At 43.7% G+C, this 16,034-nt stretch overlaps 1 protein-coding gene across 1 annotated transcript in view; it reads left to right on the top strand.

Moving 5' to 3' along the window:
• HOGA1 (4-hydroxy-2-oxoglutarate aldolase 1) overlaps positions 1-11,823 on the top strand; it is a 531,655-nt gene extending 519,832 nt beyond the window's left edge. The window contains exon 7 of the mRNA XM_044056230.1: positions 11,387-11,823. Within this exon, the coding sequence (XP_043912165.1) occupies positions 11,387-11,536 (150 nt within the window). The 3' untranslated portion in view covers positions 11,537-11,823. The remainder of the gene's footprint in view (positions 1-11,386) is intronic.
• The last annotated feature ends 4,211 nt before the right edge of the window (positions 11,824-16,034 follow it).

The following is a 16,034-nucleotide window of genomic DNA, read 5'->3' as shown; positions in this document are numbered from 1 at the left end:
AAAGACAATTTGTGGCACCCTATCCTGGACCTGTCTACTCTAAACTCCTTTTTGATGATTCCAAAATTCAAGATGCTGACTTTTCACCAGTTACTTCCTATGCTAGGCAAAGATGCCTGGTTGGCAACACTAGATTTAAAAGAGGCATACCTGCACATCCGAGTCAGGGAATCTTGCAGAAGATACCTATGCTTCCAAGCAGGCTACACGCACTATCAGTTCTCTGCACTGCCCTTTAGCTTTTCTACTGCGCCCAGGGTATTCACAAAGTGCCTAGCTCCAGTTATTGCATTTTGCAGGCAAAGAAATATTCAAATATACCCATACCTGGACGATTGTCTAATTCAGGCAGAAAGCCAGGACATACTTTTGAATCATCTGGCCTTTGTACAAAGGGTATTATCTTGTCTGGGGTACACCATAAACGAAAAGAAATCACACCTGGTACCCTGTCAACAAATTATATTCCTGGGAGCAAGCTTGAATACATCTTCCCAGATGGCTTTCCTCACGCCAGAGAAACAAATTCATTTGACAACCTACTTCAAACAAGTGGCCACAAAAACCCTGCTATCTGCAAGGCAAATACTGCAAGCCTTGGGGTACATGGCCTCATGCTTTCTTCTAATTCCATATGCAAGACTGCATATGAGGAAACTACAGTGGTATCTAAAAAGTCTATGGTGTCAACATTCTCAGGATCTGGAAGCAATGATTCCTATCATACCTTGCCTACGCCTAGAGTTCCTTTGGTGGGCAGAGGCCTGTCACCAAAACAAAGGACTACTATTCACACTACCCCCTGCCGCCCAAACCTAACAACAGCTGCAACAGACTATGCATGGGGGGCTCACCTGGCAGGGAAGTGCATTCAGGGCAAATGGAACCCAAGTCAAATGCACCTGCATATCAATCAAAAAGAAATGTTAGCTGTACAGAATGCTCTGACAGCCTTCAAGGACCACATTCTTCCAGGACAACTAATGGTAAAGATGGACAACACATAAACAAGCAGGGGGGTACACATTCTTACCCCCTCTGCAGACTAGTCATGGCATTGTGGAACACCGCCTTGAGCTACCAAGTGCATCTACAAGCTCAATTCCTGCCAGGGAAATTAAATACACTGGCAGACGGACTAACCAGAAATCTCATGGACCCACACGAGTGGAAACTGGAACCAAGGATTTTCAACATGTTGACAAGCAAATGTTGGAGGCCAGATATAGACCTGTTTGCCTCTCCCCAGAACTATCAACTGGACACATTTTGCACAAGGACTCCCCACAAACAAGCTTGGAAAGTGGATGCTCTGTCCTTCAGCTGAAAAAAACTATCAGTTTATGCCTTCCCTCCTCTGCCTCTGCGCTCTAAAGTACTACTAAAGATCAAACAGGACAAACCAAGGACGATTTTGATTGCACCAGACTGGCCATGCCAACATTGGTATCCACTCTTGCACAGTGTGTCATGGTTGGCCCCATGGCACCTGCCTCAGACACCTTTCCTGTTGTCTCAGCAGGAGAATCAGATTCTGCATCCTCAGCTTCAAACACTGAACCTAGCAGCCTGGCTAATTACCTAGTCTCTCCTTTCCCATCCCTCAGTAAACCAGTGATGGATATCATTTTAGAGGCAAGGAGGCCTAGTACTAAAAAATCTTATGCTGAAAAATGGAAAGGATTGTGTGCCTAGAACCAATCCCAAGGGATGAGCAGAGCAGCGCCCAATTTACCTCAGATTTTACAATACTGAACAGAGATGCCTCACAAAGGCCTGTCTCTTTCCTCCATCAAAATTCACACCTCAGCCATTTCAGCTCATCCTCCATCAAAATTCATGCCTCAGCCATTTCAGGTCATTATAACACAGAACCTCTCCTCTTCTCTCATCCACTGCTCAAGCAGTTCCTCAGAGGGGTCAAAAATTTAAGACCACCCAGGAGAGCTCCAACCCCAGCCTAGGACCTTAACTTTGTCTTGGAGAAACTCACTCTTCCTCCTTTTGAGCCAGCTACTACTGCAGATTTAAAATGTCTTTCTTGAAAAACAGCTTTTCTTTTAACAATCACTTCAGCAAGAAGGGTGTCTGAATTACAGGCCCTTATGGCATTGGAGCCTTTCATCATCTTTCATGCGGACAGGGTGTCCTTCAGAAACAATCCATCCTTCATACCTAAGGTGGTATCCAGTGTGGCTCTTAATCAGTCCATTCATGTGCCAACCTTCTTTCCTAATCCACAGAACAAAGGGGAAAGGATACTGCACTCCTTAGATGTGCACAGACAACTTAGATTCTACTTGGACAGGACTAAACCTCAAAGGAAATCCGAACAACTGCTGCTGGCATTTGCTGCAGGGGCAGAGGGGAAGGTTATTTCAAAGCAAACCATTTCTAAATGGATAGGCCATTGCATTTATTTCTGCTATAAGCACCATGGAAAACCTATCCCACAGGGGATCAGACCCCACTCAAACAGGGCTGCATCTACCTCTACAGCCTTTCTCAGAGGCGTCCCTACCAGGGACATCCTAGAAGTTGCTACCTGGAGTTCTGTACATGCTTTCACCAAGCATTATCACTTGCCAATTTTCTCTAAATCAAAAGCTGGCTTTGCCACTGCAGTCTTGCAGAGCCTTCTAGCTGGTCCTAATGATCATCGTGTTACCTTGCTGCAGTCATCACACTTGGGTTATCCTGCATTCAGGCGGTCCCGCAGTCGGCCCGAATTCCAAAGTCCTGGTCCGGCGTCGGTTGCTGTCGCTTCTTCCTTGATGCCAGTGTGCCAGGGGTATATGAGAGGCATCCAACACCATTCTCTTCAGTCTTTCTTGCCGCACGGTGCCCGAAGCAGAAGCAGTTCGCAAGTGCCGGTCGGCCGACACCTGAGATTTTCGATTTGAATTTCAGTCCGAAGTCTTCAATAAAGCTAAGTACCCCGTTGGGGAACATTTTCTTGCCTCAGTCCGATGTCAGAAAAAGTTAACAATTGCATTTCTTGTGGGAAGCAAATATCTCATAAGGACTTCCATTTCCTATTGTATTCCTTGCCTAGGCCCAGACCATGACGTCACAGGTTGTCGGTTTTGCGCTAGGTTTAATAAACAAACTATCAAATGCTGTTTTGACTTCGCACGGCATTACTTTGGTAGGAAATTTAATTATATCATGCCGTCGGAGCAGTCAACGACCGCCATTCATAAAAAACGCAAGGATAAGGACAGGCAGCCTAGGAACAAGCCAGACTCCGAGGCCTCAGCTGGGCCTGTCGCCGGTTCTCCGGTTTTCAGTGAGGCACCTACGCAGCCTCGGACGACCACAGAACTGGAAACCCCCAGACAGCTGCAGATTCCCAAGCGGAGCCTACTAGGCTGACACAGCCATCTACCGACACCGGAGCAGAAGTAGCAGTGGAAACACCTTCGGTTGCAGAAGGTGTCTTCAGACTGACTACACTCACCATTAAATCTTATGCTAAGCTTAAAACTCCTTTAAAACGTAAGAAAACTGTACATCGGTCAACAGTTCAAGGCCCCATGCCTACAAAACAGATGCTTAAGATGACTGAAGATTTGATTACCCTTATCAGGGGTTCCCATCCCCCTCCTGATAAAAGACCAAGACAAGAGGAGGATTACACATCCTCTGACCAGGTTTCACTCTCCTCAGACTCCTCTGAGGAACAGGATTACACTTTTCCACCTTATGAAGACTCTGATGCTGAAGACTCTATTCCCTCAGCATCTCCCCCTGAAGACTACTCTTTTGGGGAAACTTTACATACCATGAGGGAACATTTCCACTGGGAAGGCCAGGATTACTCAGATTCTAAGAAAAGGCTCAGAGAGTTCCTTTTACTACCCCAACACAGACCTCTTGCTATCCCTCCTGTTTTAGATATTGTGGATGATGTTTACTTGGAGTCTAGTTTAAATCCAGATTCTCTACCTCCTGCTCCAGCCAAACCAGATACTACAGAGTACCTGACTCTCACAAATTCCTTTATAAAAGCCCTGTAGTTGACCCAGAAACAATTTCCCAGGGTCCTAAGGGAGCAAAAGCTTCTATGGCTAAAAATCCTGTGCCCTCTGAAAGGGATTCCAGAGCCCTAGGTAGATGGGGAAAGAAAATATACACCTCAGCAACTCTGGCTATGAGAGCATTAAATTGTCAGTTTCACATGTTGAAATATCAGCAATTCCTAATCTCTCAGTTAAAACAAAAAATGAGCACACATTCAGAACAGTCTGAATTCAAGGAAATGCAGGATCTGTTGCATGCAGCTGAACAGGTGGGCAAACATACTTTACAATGCGGATTTGATTAATTGGAAGCTTCCTGTAGAGCAGCTGTTACTGGCTCTGTCATACGTAGACATGCTTGGTTAAAAGAACAAACCCTCCCTGACCATGTTAAATTAAAATTATTGGATGCACCTTTACAGCAGGATGCATTATTTGGTGTCAAAGCAGAAGAGGTTTTAAAGAAAATGGAGGATAAGGCAAAGTCTATGCAAACCGTCAAGGGTTTTTTGCAGGTACAACCCCCTCGTTTCAGCAGAAATTGGCCAACCAAAAAATGGTCCTTTCCAGCTTCAGACAGATCACAGAAGGGCAAATACAGATGCCCAAGGGGCAGAGGTCAGTCACAAGGCCCTTACAAACCTCGCCAATGGGGTACTGCTACCCAGAAAGGAGGAGAAGACAGGCCCCAAGCTAGCAGAAGACAAATACAATGACTCTATCCTCAAACTACCAAACAAATCTCTCCTGGCAACTCCCTTGGGAGGAAAACTAGCATTTTTTTGCAGACAACTGGCACATCATCACAAAAGACAAATGGGTTCTAAACATTGTCTCTCAAGGATACAGATTCCACTTTCATACCTTACCAAAGATCAAAGGAATGCCAAACCTGCCACCAAATCAATGGGCAGAGGCACAAAAATAAATTACAGCTCTCATGGACATGAGAGCCATTCAACAGGTACCTACACAGGAGCAAGGACAAGGATTTTACTCAAGACCCTTCCTAGTCTCAAGAAAGGACAAAGCATGGAGACCCATTCTGGATCTTTCAATTCTGAACACCTATCTGCAAGTACCAAAATTCAAGATGCTAACACTACAGCAGCTTCTTTCCATGCTGGGCAAGAATGCTTGGCTAGTCACTTTGGACCTCAAGGAGGCATACCTGCATGTCCCTATCAGACAAAATTGCAGAAGATACCTCCGCTTCTTTCTTCATTGCAGGTTCAACGCATTATCAATTATCTGCACTGCCCTTTGGCTTACCTACTGTGCCCAGGGTCTTCACAAAATGCTTGGCACCAGTAATTGCATATTACAGACAAAGAGGAATTCAAATATACCCATACCTGGATGACTGCCTTTATTCAAGCAGAAAGCAAGGACATTCTTTTACAGCATCTGGCATTTGTCAAACACCTTCTAAGTTGCCTAGGGTACATAGTAAATGAAAAGAAATCAAAACTAGTGCCCTCACAAAACATAATATTCCTGGGTGCCAGCTTGAATACAATGGCCCAGATGGCTTATCTCACGCCAGACAAACAACGACAGCTGATTCAATATTTCAAAATAATGGCAACAAAGACCCAACTCCCTGCAAGAAAAATTCTGCAGGCCTTGGGATTCATGGCATCTTGCATACTACTAATACCATGTGCAAAACTGCATATGAGGAAATTACAATGGTACCTGAAAAGTGTATGGACTCAGCACAGCCACAGCTTGGAAACAATGATACCACTCATTCCCTGCTTTCAACAGGAATTTCTATGGTGGGCACAGGCATGTCACCTCAACAAGGGTCAGCCTTTCACCTTACCCATAGCCAGGCAAACTATGACAACAGATGCATCAGACTATGCCTGGGGAGCACACATGGCAGGCCAGTGCATTCAGGTCAAATGGACTTCAGATCAGAGGCATCTGCATGTCAATCAAAAAGAAATGCTAGCAGTACAGAATGCCCTAACAGCTTTCAAGGACCTTCTACACCCAGGACAACTAATAATAAAGACGGAAAATACCACAGTAATGTGGTACATAAACAAGCAAGGGGGCACACATTCCTACCCTCTATGGAGGCATGCAATGACCTTGTGGAACACTGCACTGTCTTTCCAGGTTCAATTACAAGCACAATTCCTGCCAGGAAAGAAAAACACATTGGCAGACGACCTAAGCAGAAACATCATGGATCCACACGAATGGAAACTAGATCCACAAGTATTTGCAATGATAGCTCAAAAATGGGGACGCCCAGACATAGATCTGTTTGCAAGCCCCCACAACCACCAACTTCAAAAATTTTGCACAAGGACATTCCATCCACTAGCTTGGAAAGTGGATGCCCTCTCATTCAGTTGGAAAACATTAACAGTGTATGCCTTCCCTCCACTGCCTCTTCTAGCAAAGGTACTGCTGAAAGTCAGATTAGAGAGGCCACAAATGATACTCGTTACACCAGATTGGCCATGCCAGCATTGGTATCCAATTTTAAGGAACATGGCCCACGGTCCACCATGGATTTTGCCACAAATTCCTCACCTGCTCACCCAGCGAGACAATCAGATTCTACACAGCCAGCTCAAGACTTTAAACCTGGCTGCATGGCAAATTACCTAAACAACCAGCAACACCTTTATCCAAAGCTGTTACGGATGTCATTCTGGAGGCCAGGAGGCCCAGCACCAGGAAAACCTATTCAGACAAATGGAAAAGACTTTGCGCCTGGAACCAGGCTAAAGGCCTAAATCCCCTTGATCCAAACATCCCTCAGATTCTACAATATTTAACTGAGATGTTACACAAAGGACTTTCCTTTTCATCTATTAAGATCCTTGCCTCAGCAATTTCAGCTCATTACAGCACGGATCCTCCTTTATTCTCACATCAACTCCTAAGACAGTACCTCAGAGGGGCTAAGAACTTAAGACCGCCAAGGAGAGCTCCAACACCTACTTGGGATCTCAACTTTGTTCTGGAAAAGCTTACACTGACGCCCTTTGAACCAGCTTTTTCAGCTGATTTAAAATTTCTTTCATGGAAAACTGCCCTACTACTAGCAATAACCTCAGCTAGAAGAGTCTCAGAGCTACATGCACTAATGGCAGTGGAACCTTTCCTCATTTTTCATCAAGACAGAGTCTCTCTACAAACTAACCCTTCCTTTATGCCAAAGGTGGTATCCAGTGTGGCCCTAAACCAAATCATTCCCTTGCCCACCTTCTTCCCAAATCCCCAGAACAAAGGAGAAAAACTCCTGCACTCTTTGGACATTCACAAGCAATTACATTACTACTTGGATAAAACTAAGGCTTTCAGAAAAACTGACCAGCTCTTTGTAGCCTATGCTACAGGATCACAAGGAAAAGCTATCTCAAAACAGACCATTTCTAAATGGATAGGGCATTGCATACGTTTCTGCTACACACATCATGGGAAACCAGTACCTGCTAACATTAGGTCCCACTCCACCAGGGCTACAGCTACATCAGCAGCCTTTCTCAGGGGAGTGCCAACCAAGGATATTATGGAAGCTGCAACTTGGAGTTCAGTGCACACCTTCACCAAGCACTATCACCTACCTCTATACTCTAAGACTAGAGCTGGTTTTGCCACTGCAGTTTTGCAGGGCCTACTAGCTTCTTCTAACCCTGTTTGACTCCACCTCCCATCCTTAGCTTTGGGATTCAACCCAAGTGTGATGACTGCAGCAGGGTAACACGATGAACATAGTACAGTTTTGTACCTACCATAAATGTAGATGTTCGAGTGTTCACCCTGCTGCAGTCCAGGTTACCCTCCCTCCGTCCCCTCTGAACCAGCTGAACTTATCTCTACCACTCTATCCTATACTACCTCTGTGGTGTATTTGCTTGTGCCTAAGGGTTTTGTTTTATTTTTATATAGCTATATGTATATATATATTTTGCCTACCCATTGGGGGCACCTGACATCTGGGGCAAGAAAAACTGAAGAAAATGGCATCGGATGCCACTCGTATACCCCTGGCACACTGACGTCAGGGAAGAAGCGACAGCAACCGACGCCGGACCAGGACTTTGGAATTCGGGCCGACTGCGGGACCGCCTGAAGGCAGGATAACCCAGGTGTGATGACTGCAGCAGGGTGAACACTCGAACATCTACATTTATGGTAGGTACAAAACTGTACTTTATCTAAATTCCTCCTCCCAACCTTAGCTTTGGGAATCTACCCAAATGTGTTGACTGCAACAGTGAAACATTAAGAACATAGTACAGTTGTATACACTTCATAAATGTAGATGTTCGAGTGTATTCACTGTTGCAGTCCTGGTTACCCTCCCTCCAGCCCCCTAACTTCTCTTGGCTATACCTCTACTTTCCTTTACTATGCTTAAAAGCTTTTTGGTATATTTGCTTTTTTGTTGGAGGTATATCCTTATATATTTATATATTTATTGCTTCCCATTTGGGGGGGGGGGGCACCTGATATCTGGGGCAAGAAAAACTGATGTAATGGCGTCGGCTGCATGTTTTATATTCCTGACGACCTGACGTCACAGAAGAAGAGATAGCAACCGATGCAGGACCCAAGACTTTGTTAATCAGGCCGACTGAGGGCTACTGCACACAGATAACATAAATGTGATGACTGCAACAGTGAATACACTCGAACATCTACATTTATGGTAAGTGTACACAACTGCGCTTTTTATCCTCTCTTCTCCTGAGGACCTCTCAAGGTGTTTACAGACAGTACTATAGTAATGTGGTATGTAAACAAACAGGGGGGACAAGCTCCTGTCTTCTTTGCTGGTTAGCACACCTAGTATGGGAACTGGCTATTCAGTATCAACTGACTCTTCAGGCTGTTTACATTCCCTCAAGTCAAAACATTGTGGCATATTCTCTGAACAGGTTCATAACTCAATCCCATGAATGGATGCTTCACAGGGATGGGTTTCTGAACATTGTCCACCAGTGGGGTACTGTTCAGGTAGATCTTTTTGCCTCCTCTGTGAACAGACAGATTCCTTTATTTTGTGCCAGAGTGCCTGGTCCAGTGGTTTGGATGGTGGATGCCCTCTCTTTTTCTTGGAAGGAGATATTTCTTTATGCCTTCTATCCCCTTCCTTTCATTCCAAAAGTCCTGTTCAAAATTCAACAGGATGCTCCCAAATTCTTGTTGTTGATTTCTATTTGGCCGAGACAGCATTGGTTCACTCTTTTTTGCATTTAGCCAGGGGGAGTCATCACAAGTTACCTCACGGGGTAGATTTAAGTAACCCAAGACAAGGGATTTCTCATCCATCCCCAGCTGTTCACTCTTCAGTTGACACTGTGGGTGATAGGATTTTGATTCCACATAGACACCTTTTTGTCTGAGGACGTGCTTAAGGTCCTGCAGGAGGCAAGGAAACCCAATACTAGCAAATCCTACTTATCCAAATGAAGATTTCTGTTTGGTGTCTTTCTCATAACCTGGACCCACTTTCTGTGGATGTTCTTTGGTTCTTTCTTTACTGTGCGAACTGCTCAAGGCTGGGTTGGCTTATTCTTCTGCTAATGCCCACTTATCAGCTGTCTCTGTTTGCCTATCTTTATTATCGTCTTCAGCTTCTTGATTTGAAGCCAAACAATTTCTTAAAGGCTTCCTACATAATAGGCCTCGCAGGAAGCCTGTTCCTCCTCCCTGGAATCCTAATTTTGTTTTGGAAAAATTGACCCAGGCTTCTTTGAGCCTGCAGCTTCAGCTTCCTTTTAACGTTGCTTTTGGAAGACTGTACTTTTGCTAGCCCTTACTTCTACCAGATGACTGTGTGAGCTTCAAGCCCGTATACCTTGTTCTCTTTTTTGTTTTTCATAAGGAATGGGTGTCCCTTCATACTAATCCTTCTTTTATGCCCAAGGTGGTAAATTAGTTGTCCCTTAATCAATCTATTCATTTGCCCACTTTGTTCCCTTCTCCACAATCTGTTAGTGAAAAGGTGCTGCACATGTTGGATGTGCATAGACAACTCAGATTTTATTTAGATAAGACTGACTTCATAAATCTGATCAGTTCATTGTTTCTTTTCATCCTAGGTCCTTAAGATTGGCTGTGTCCAAACTCTCTCTTCTTGGATTTCTAAAGCCATTTCTTTGTTGTTCCTTTCATGGTGAAAATCTGTTGAGGCTTATTCTACTAGAGCTGTGGCTTCTTCTGGTGTGTTTTTCAAGGTTTGGATACTAACTCTATTCTTGAGGCAGCTACCTGGACTTCTCTGCATACATTTACCAAGCACTACAGGTTGGTTGGAATTCCAGAGCTAGAGCTGGTTTTGCTAGGGCCATCCCTCATGGGTTCCTAGAGAGCTCTGATGGTCCTTCCTCCTCCCGCTCTTCTTCCTGAGCTTTGGCACTCTCCCTGTTGTAATGAATACCACAACAGTGAAATAGGACACCGTACAGTTGTGTAAAATCTTACCATAAGCATATATGTCCTTCTCTTCACTGTTGCAGTATTCACTTTCTCTCTCCATCCCCTGGTCCATTTCTCTTCTGGATGTACTGATTACCTTTTCTTTTCCTTAGAGTGGTATTTGTACTGGGGCCCTCAGTTCTGAGGGTGATACATCCGGATGCTACCTTTATGCCCTGCACTACGTGAGGAGTATACTTGTGCTGTACGGCGTAGCTTAAAGCAACCTAAAGGCTTTGCTATACTGGCCAGACGTCAGGCCACCCTTGGCAGGGGATCCCTATTATAATGAGTACTGCAACAGTGAAGGGAAGGGCATCTCCCATTATGGTAAGATTTTACACAACTGTACTTTATTAAAGTGTTCTACAGCAGTATCTAGTGGCATTGTTCTAAGTACATTCCAGTTATATTGTTTGTGTTTCATTGAAAATATCTTTGCTGAAATTGGTTGTATTTCATATTTGATTATTAATATGTTTATCTAGCCTGTTCTTTCTTGGCCTTTTCCCTTCTGGATGCACTTTTTTTTTTTTTAATATACTTGTCCCTAGGGACATTCTGTTCCTCCTGAGGCTTTTCCAGGTGTGTGTGTGTGTGTGTGTGTGTGTGTGTGTGTGTGTGTGTGTGTGTGTGTGTGTGTGTGTGTGTGTGTGTGTGACCTTTATGCCCTATGCATTGCATGGGGAGCGTACTTGTAACATACGATGTTTATAAGTACTAAAGGCATTAGTATTCTGGCCGGACATTACGCTATCCTTGGCAGGAGATCCCTTAAGTTATGAATGCTGCAACAGTGAAGAGAATGACATTTACTGTTATGTTAAGATTTTACACAAGTGAAATTTTTAACCTGGTAGTCTACATTGTTAATATCTCTGTGTTCACTGATTTGCCCTTTCCTCCAACAGGTCACCAGAAAGTATGGCATCCCAGGACTCAAACAAGCAATGCAGTGGTTTGGGTATAATGGTGGTAATTGTCGCTCTCCTCTGCAACCCTTGACAGAAGAGCAGACAAAAGAACTCCGTAAAGACTTTGTTTCTAATGACTGGTTATGAAGGAGTTAGATGTGGAACAAACTGATTCAATGGTCATTTTTTAAACTTTTATACTGAGCCTCAAACATTGCTTTACTTAAACTGTAGTAGGCTCATTAAAGGAATCAGTCTGAGGTCATCAGAACAACTAAGGCCAAAGAATTTTGCTGACTGTAGTTTGTTACCTTGATCCATTTGACTTTCTGTTGCATAACTTACAGAACTCTGTAGTTGTGTTTGGCCAAGCTTTATAGTACTGTGTGTTCTGTATTCTGCAATGTTGAATAAACTGCTTTTTGTTTATTTTACAGCTCAAAGTTGTGTTTATTTTCTATCAGATGTATTTTTGACACTACTTGCATAACTCTATCAGTGCAAATGGTGGCAGACTGCCACAGCAATATATTATCAATTTAAGAGCCCTCAACCAACCTCACTAAACTGATATTCTGCATTTTCTTGCTTATGCTGCTCATCTTGTGTGCTGTTTTGCATTTCTTTATTTGCCTTTTTTAATGTTTTAACATTTAAACTGGGTGGCATAGTGAACAGTGCTTATTTCTCTAGACTGATTGTGAACTGGAGTACCATCAGTGTAAAGTGCATGTTCTGCCTAAGTTTATATGGATTTTAACTGGGTACTCTAGTTTCCTGTTATGTACCAAGCACAATAATTGTCCACCAACTCATCGCTAGGCATGTGTGCACATGTGGCCATGTGTGCCCTGTGATAGACTGCCATTGAGTGCTAAGCAAGGCTCCAGCTCCCATATGAATCTGAAATGGATAAAGTGGGTATTCAGAGAATAAATTAAAGTTTAAACTACTACTCAGACTTTTTTTTTATACTGGTCAGTTTGTTCCCCATTTTAATTTTTTTGTAGTGGGTGAATCCTGCCCTAATAAAAAAAAAAAAAAACAGAAAAAAGTTTTGTAAGGTTTTAATCTTCTCTTTATGCTTTGCTCACTCCTCAGTGCTTACAATGGTGCAGGTTTGGGGTACCCATAAACAATACATTTTACATAACCCTGTTTTATAAATGTTTCTTACCCACAGGGACTGCAGAAAAAAGAATTTTATGAAATAAATCATCACGTAGAATAAGCTGCATTTGTAACATATGGGTTTCGGGTGTCTATTTCTATAACTATAGAAGGCTTATTGTCTTCTAGTCTTTGTTTACATTTTTAACTGGGAATATGCTGACTGTGTTGATTCTGTTCTCAAAGGAGACCTGGAGAAAAAGCTCCGATTTCAGAATGTGACTATATAAATAAAACGGATATATATAACAGTAATGTGAAAGTCATGCAAGCTTCCTGACAGTAAATTTAAGAGAACTGGATATTAAAAGTTGTGTGTGAAGCAGGGTTTACCCACAACCTGTGTAATTTCCACTCTAGTTTCACCATCATTGGGTAAATCTTGCTTCACCTATGGTCTTGGTAATTATTAGGATATACTTGATGCTTCTTACATTTATTAAGTAATTGCGTTGTATAATGGCCCTCCAGAGAAGTGGAGACATCCTTTGTACATATTGAGCATGCTCACATTTTTATGCATGTTGTATCACATCAGTTAAAGGAAGTACCTGTAGGTCATATCACTTGTGCTGTGCTATTAAGTAATTATAGCTGCTTTTGTTAAAATACATTGATTTTAATAAAGCTAGACTACATCATCTCCATTTTCTGTGGATTTTATTTTAAATTTCACAGACTTGCCACTGACATCACAGCGACAATAAGTTCAGTTCATTTAAGCTGTCTATTGAGATCATCTTTTTACAGTGATAATTGTAGATGTTATGTTGTCCCTCTCGCCTTCTTTCTTACTGGATGGGTTTGGAGCCGATACTCTGCTTCGACTTGGCCAATACACTAGCTCAAAGTCTCTGACTTGGCTCGTGGCTGAACACCTATCCCACAATGCATTGGAGTAATCCTCAGATCTCGTTTGCCACTTGATGAGTTCAGCTGCTCTCTTCTTGGCCGTGGCTAAGTGTTTTTTGATTACATTACTAATAGCTGTTTTGTGACAATTTTCTTCTTATTAGAGTTATTGTAGTTATTAGTTTTGGCAATTTCCCCTTTTGTAGGGTTTTGGCATAATTCGTTTGTCGCCTGTTTGTGTGTTACTTATTGGCCATCATTTTTTTCCCTAGGCCTATCCTATCCCTGTCAGTCTTGTGCTAATTGTGTATTTAACTTTAGTTCGTTTAAGTTAGAGTGTTAAAGGTAACTTGTTTTTTATTAGAGGGTTTGTGTTGTCTGTTTCCCGTCACCTCGGCTAGGTCCGTTTAAGTTAGAGGGCCTAGCACCCATTTAACTTGGAGGGTAGAGCTTTACTTCCCTGTACTGTTTTTTGTGTGTGTTTAGCTTAGTTTATTTGGTAGTTTATTGCAGTTTACTGCAGTTTTCGCCATATCTTGAGATAAAGAACTCAAAGTCTCTGGGTTCAAGAAATGCCAACAATGCTACCAAAAAAATGCCCATTACTGATGGGCACAGTGTGTGTGTACTGCTTAGGTGCTATTCACTTGCAGGAGTCCTGCAGTTTTTGTCACTCCTTCAGCTCTCAAGTGTTACATGAGATGAAAAACAAACTGATTTTATGAGGTTTAATAAAGTCTTCTTTTGATGAGGCTTTACAATCTTCTACATCTAGTGACAAGTCCAAGAGACCTTCCTCTTCATTTTCTTCCTCAGCTCATTCAGAGCCTCCAAAGAAAATGCCTAAGTTGACTGAGAAATCTATCTTTTCGGCTCCACCGCCTTCAGAACCTAGGCAGACAATCAGTGCAGACAAATCTAGTTCTTTTGTTTCAAAGACTTCGGAAACGATAGAGACTACTTCCTGGAGCCAGTCCATGTAATTAGAACCGGTTTCTCTGACTTTGAGATCCCCTATACTGCAAAGGTCTTAATCCCCCACGCTTTTATGCAGGTCCTCTAGGAGCTTATCTGATGACAACATGGATAGGGTGGTGCGCAGGCTTTTGAAGTCGCTGGCACTGACAAAATTATTCTCTGCTCTGACCCCACCGGTCTCGGAGCCACCCAAGATGACTACCTCCAATATTCCTCCTCCAAGCCAAGCTGGATTTTCAGAGCTGGAATGCCAGATAACTCCTGTGGTAGACCCTTCAGTCCCCAAGACCCCTTCGGGATTCTTTGGAACCATTGCCTGCTCCAACGCTTATGGTGCCATCTGGAGTGTCTAGGAGCTGTAGTTCTCCAGTCTGCTTCGGGGAGGGGAGTCTCAGACCCAAGTCGCTTTGGTTCCTAGTCTGCCCCTCTGCGCATGGTCGTGGGTGAGCTCAGCTCCAACATCGGCCTTGGAGTCTGTCTCCTTGGTGCCGGGATTTCCTCCACTTCCTCGGAACCAGGGGTGTACTCGGAGCTGGGGGAATCAGCCTTCGAGTTGATGAGGAGTATGCTCTCCCCTCCTGCAGCTCTACTCAGGGATACTGGCATTCTTCCCCCTCAAGCAGCAGCGTCGGCTTTCTTACCATCCTATCCACAGGGCAGCAGAAATTCAGAACCTCAGGAAGCCCCATCGGGCGAGCCCCACTCTTCCAAGACCTCCCAGACTACCCGTCTGAGGAGCCACCTCGGAAGAGGACATGCAAGAGGAAGCATGTAGACTCCCCTGATGAGTCCATCACTTCTGACACCGACCTCGAGGAAGCAGAAGGGTCCCCACAGTCGCCCTCTGAAGCAATCGCATTCTCATATATCCTAGATATGCTAAAACAGAATGGTGGAAACCCATCAACCCTTATGATGAGGAGTCAGTGTACCTGAAGGCCTTAGGATCTCAACCTTCAGCTTCCTGGGTTTCTCCACCTTTCGATGACCTTATGGATTTGGTTAGGCGAAAGGCGTGGGAGTCACCAGCCACTATGGAGCCAGTCGCTAGGAGGCTAAGTAAGATCCTGTCATCTACTTTGGATAAGGAATTTCTCTCAAAAGGCATACCCGTAGATGCTACGGTGATGGCAGCCACCAAAAAGGAACTCTGACACATCCTCATCTGTCCATTGGTCGAGTAAGGAATCTCGAACAATGGACAGATACAGGAAGTGTGTTTTCTCGTCAGTGACTTTCACCTTCAGATTGCTGAACTATCTCATACACTTTACAAGACTTCAAAGAGGTCTCTTGAAGGAGTTAGGAGATGCTCTACAAGGTTCATTAGCTGCAGGGGTCTCAGAAAAAGTGGTCGCTCAGCTATCCACCTTAAATTCCATAGTCAATTCCTCCATGAGGCTGATATCATATGCTGCAAATGGAGTGAGCAGGGCAGTGGGTTCCAGATTTTCCCTCAGGAGGCACTCCTGGATGTGCTTGTGCAACTTTGCGGAGCCCTTCAAGTCTACCTTTACCAACACTCCTTTTGATGGTTCTCTTTTTTGGACCAAAAGTCAAGGACAAACTCACTAGATGCAAGCAGGAAGGGAAAGCTCTGTCTGTCGTTGGAGTACATTTTTCCATACCTTTTCCCCTTTTTAAC

This window comes from Protopterus annectens, chromosome 14.part0, assembly GCF_019279795.1.
Source record: "Protopterus annectens isolate FY-2018-M chromosome 14.part0, PAN1.0, whole genome shotgun sequence".
Taxonomy (NCBI): domain Eukaryota; kingdom Metazoa; phylum Chordata; order Ceratodontiformes; family Protopteridae; genus Protopterus; species Protopterus annectens.
This window is presented reverse-complemented; position numbering and strand designations above follow the sequence as displayed.